This window comes from Halyomorpha halys, unplaced genomic scaffold, assembly GCF_000696795.3.
Source record: "Halyomorpha halys isolate HHAL.00 unplaced genomic scaffold, Hhal_1.1 Scaffold2128.1, whole genome shotgun sequence".
Classification (NCBI taxonomy): Eukaryota; Metazoa; Arthropoda; class Insecta; order Hemiptera; family Pentatomidae; genus Halyomorpha; species Halyomorpha halys.
This window is the reverse complement of record NW_027108843.1, coordinates 140,790-144,623: the sequence shown is the minus strand read 5'-3', so window position 1 is coordinate 144,623 and position 3,834 is coordinate 140,790. Positions and strand designations below refer to the sequence as shown.

General features: G+C 30.7%; 1 protein-coding gene across 1 annotated transcript in view; it reads left to right on the top strand.

Moving 5' to 3' along the window:
* The window catches only part of LOC106691164 (potassium voltage-gated channel unc-103), a gene marked incomplete at its 5' end in the record, with an annotated part of 14,720 nt that extends 11,703 nt beyond the window's left edge, over positions 1-3,017 (top strand). Inside the window, 1 exon segment of the mRNA XM_014436840.1 lies at positions 2,770-3,017. Coding sequence (XP_014292326.1) covers positions 2,770-2,838 — 69 coding nt within the window.
* Positions 3,018-3,834: the final 817 nt, after the last annotated feature.

Genomic DNA, 3,834 nt, shown 5'->3' with positions numbered 1-3,834 from the left:
TTTTACTTCTCAAAATTGGATAAAGTAAGGAAATCACTGTGATAATATTTTTTTTTTTTATTCTAAATATTTAAGTTATTAATCAAAATGCAAAGCAAAAGTTTAGGACCACCAGTTCGGTTGTGTAAAAATTATTTTACACTCCAATTTAATCTTTATATTTATGATTTTATCTGTTTTCTATATACATATATATTAATATAATATAAAGTTAAAGTTTGGGTTAATTTTCAATACCATTAATGAAAATGAAAGTGTGGAATAGATCTGACTCTATCTTATCTTGTGTCTTTTCAGACTATCTTATTAGTAAGCATAATTTTATTTATTTTATTTTATAATATGTTCCTCTAAAATTGTATTATTTTATGTGGATATGATGGTCAGGGTGGGGGAGAGGATGCAGCCAGGGGTGAAGAACACTAATAAGTGATAATTATTTCATTGTGCCAAGTTTTCAGCCTGAATTCCTGGCTATCTTCAGGGTCAAGTACAAAACAAGATAACAACCATGTTAGAATTAACATTAAAACAGTATAACAAGTAAAAGATATTAACAAACAGTATGAAAAGTCTGACTAGTACATAGATGTAAATAATGAAATATTAAAATTAAAATCATGAAAAAAGTGAGAAAGAAAACTATATATAAAAGATATAATAAAAAATATTTAATTAAAATAACACAATAAAGAACTAAAATATGAAGTTCTATAAAGGGGTAATAAAACTAATAATAATTATGAACATAAATTAATGAAGAAGAAAAATAAAGTGGAAAGTAAGATTAGGAGATGAGAAAATGAAAAAAGTATTCATAATAAAACTAAACTTACCAACAGTTGCTAAAAATGCTTTAAAGTGCGGGTTGCTAAAAAATGCTGGTAAGGCAGTATGGTGGATAAAGGTGGATTTTCAAATTTTTTAAAGGTTAGTAGCACTGTGGCCTATGAGGCCTATTATGCACCATTATCCTTACAATCAGCTTCTCATGATCTATACCTAATTTAAGTTGATTTAAAGAGTTGGTCAATTTACAATGTTTCGGGTCCGTAATGCAGTGCAAACCTCAAACCTGCAAATCGGTCACACCAACAATAGATGGCATTTTGCTACAGAACTTGCACAGAAGTAAGCTTAAGGATGAATATATATTTGTTATATCTATATTGGACCCTGAGATTTTCCTTAGAGTGCCTCTGCCCAATTAAAGCAATGTTTTACTGATACAGGGTCCATCCAGAAACAGCTTAGAATGTAGCTATATTTTATCGAACCAATAAAGTTTAGCTTTAAAGTCATAAACTGCATTTATTTTAGTTTTTGCATAGCTATGACTAATACCATATATGGGCTCAGGAGTTGAAGGAGTGATCTCAGGACTATTCCTAGCTCACCTGTGAGCATTCTCATTATCTGGTACTCCACAGTACCATCTATTCAATGCCTCAATGACTCCAACTTTAACCCGAGAGGAGTGTTCTACTTTTGTGTCCCATAAACATTTATCTCATGGTAGACGATTTGTGCCATTTTTTTTTATACAATTGGACCTGATGATGACAAAATCTGTATTACTTTCTATGTAATTTGAAATTGACATTGTAAATTGTAGCTCTTCCACAAGGGGCTGAAGAATCCAGATTTTGTAAAAGATCTAGGATCTTCTTGACTCGGTTGATGATTTAATATAAGAAACGCAGGAGGTGTCCAGGTGAGCAAAATGCAGAGCAGGTCCTGGCAATCTGGAAACTGTGGTGGTGCCGGTTCAAATCCAGCCTTGGGGGTTGACTTTTATCATTTCTGTAGCGGCCCCACAGAATGAAAACTTGACCTCCCACCATAGTTAGAATAAGTTGGTTACCTCTAGATAACTCCACTTTATGTCAGAAATGACCAGGAAGGAGGTCATGAAAACTGAAAAAAAAATTAGCAAAATGCTCAAATAAGGAAAAAAATATGTCACATTAGGAGTGTACTTGTGAGAGAAATGCTCAGCCTTACCGTTGAGAGGAGGCTAGAGCAAAACTGAATTGAGTATAGGGGGGGCAGCAAAAGAGGGAGTAACATAAACAAGTGGCAATAATAACATCAAAGAGTTAATGGAAGGTATACAAAAGTATAAACAAAACAGAGGAAATACTAGGAAAATACAGACGTTTATTTCCCAATATAAGTAAATGCTCAACACTGCACCTCTCCTGGGTTAATTTAACATCTGAGTTTGTTAAGTTGTGCATAGCGGTCTTCAACAACTTTAGATCATGTAAAGGGGTTGTTTAGTGGTCCTCTTACTGCCTGGCTATTTGTATAGATTATTATTAAAATATGTTACAAGCGGAAAAAGTTATGTTGATATATAAAAATGATTATGTATTGTTTATATTATTTATCTAGTTATAATATTAATATTTTAGATTTGTCAATTCATAAATGTTTATATTAATTATCTTGTTTGTACTTAGCCCTGAAGAAAGCCTGAAATTCAGGCCGAAACATTGGTACAATAAAATATCACTTATTAGTATTCTTCACACCTGAATGCGCCCACGAACATTTTCTCTTCATATTAATCCATGGACTACAACACACACATCATAATGTATAACTCAATGAACTTTAGTTGTATAAGTCTCATTTGAAAATCTATTTTAGTTTTCTTATATTTATTCAAAAATGTATTTCCTCAAAAAATTGGAATGGTCCTAAAGTTTTGACTGGGAGTAAGTGTTACTCTTCAATTACATATTATATAATTTGTCTTTTTAGGAATCTACACTATTTTCACCCCGGTCAAGTTTAACAGATTTACAAGATTCAAAATCTTCACAAGTATAATTGTTTTTAATTTTATTCGATCTCACATATTTATTAGTTCCTTCCTCTGTTACCTTCTAGTATTATTATTGAAAATATTATTTTGCCAAATGCTCCTCTATCTTTTTTCGAATTCATTTGTTACATATAATGCAGTTCAAGCTGATGATTTATATTAATGTTGCCAGTTTATATACAATTTATATAAATATATATTTTTTGTTATGTGATATAATGTATTACTTAAAAAAAAAATAAATTGTGAATTGTATAAGCATTGGCTTAAAGCCGTTTTGTAGGAGGTTGTATACTGTTAGGACATGATGCAGTGCCTATCACTCTTTTATTGTTATTGAACAATATCAGCATATTTTAAATTGTACTAAAGATGCACAGAGTGCATGCACGTTATGAATTGATTATTGAAACTATATTTGATATTGGCACTTTTCCGTTAGTGTGGCTCCCAAAACATATGTTGGTCTTTTAATGATAATACCAAGTATTTACGGTTAATTACATAATCAATCTAACATTTTATCTTATATCTTTTTTTAATGAATAGTTATCCATTAAAACTCCACAAACAAAGCTTATTGGTAGTGAGTATATCTACTGAAGGAGCTGAAGTTGACAACTGTGATCTAGATAATTTGTAACCATCATTTACACTATTACATCTTTACATAGATCACAAATGTTGACTTAACCTCACTAAAGAGATAAAGAAGCTTAGTTACTAGGAAATGATTGGGCAGGTGACATAATTTTACCAATTTTTGCTTGTGATATCAGACATAACCTATCAGATTGGCTTTGATTTTGGTTGGTCTCTCAACTTTTAAAGAAAGTTGTTTGGTAGGAGATGCAGTAAAAAAAAATTTTTAAGACTTCAGCCAAATTTATTTGGCAGAGAAAATTGACTGAAAAAAATATTTTTGATATATTTTAGTGATAATTCTATTTAAAAAATTCATAAATTAGTTTAACTTTAAATCGAATATATACACATTGTAG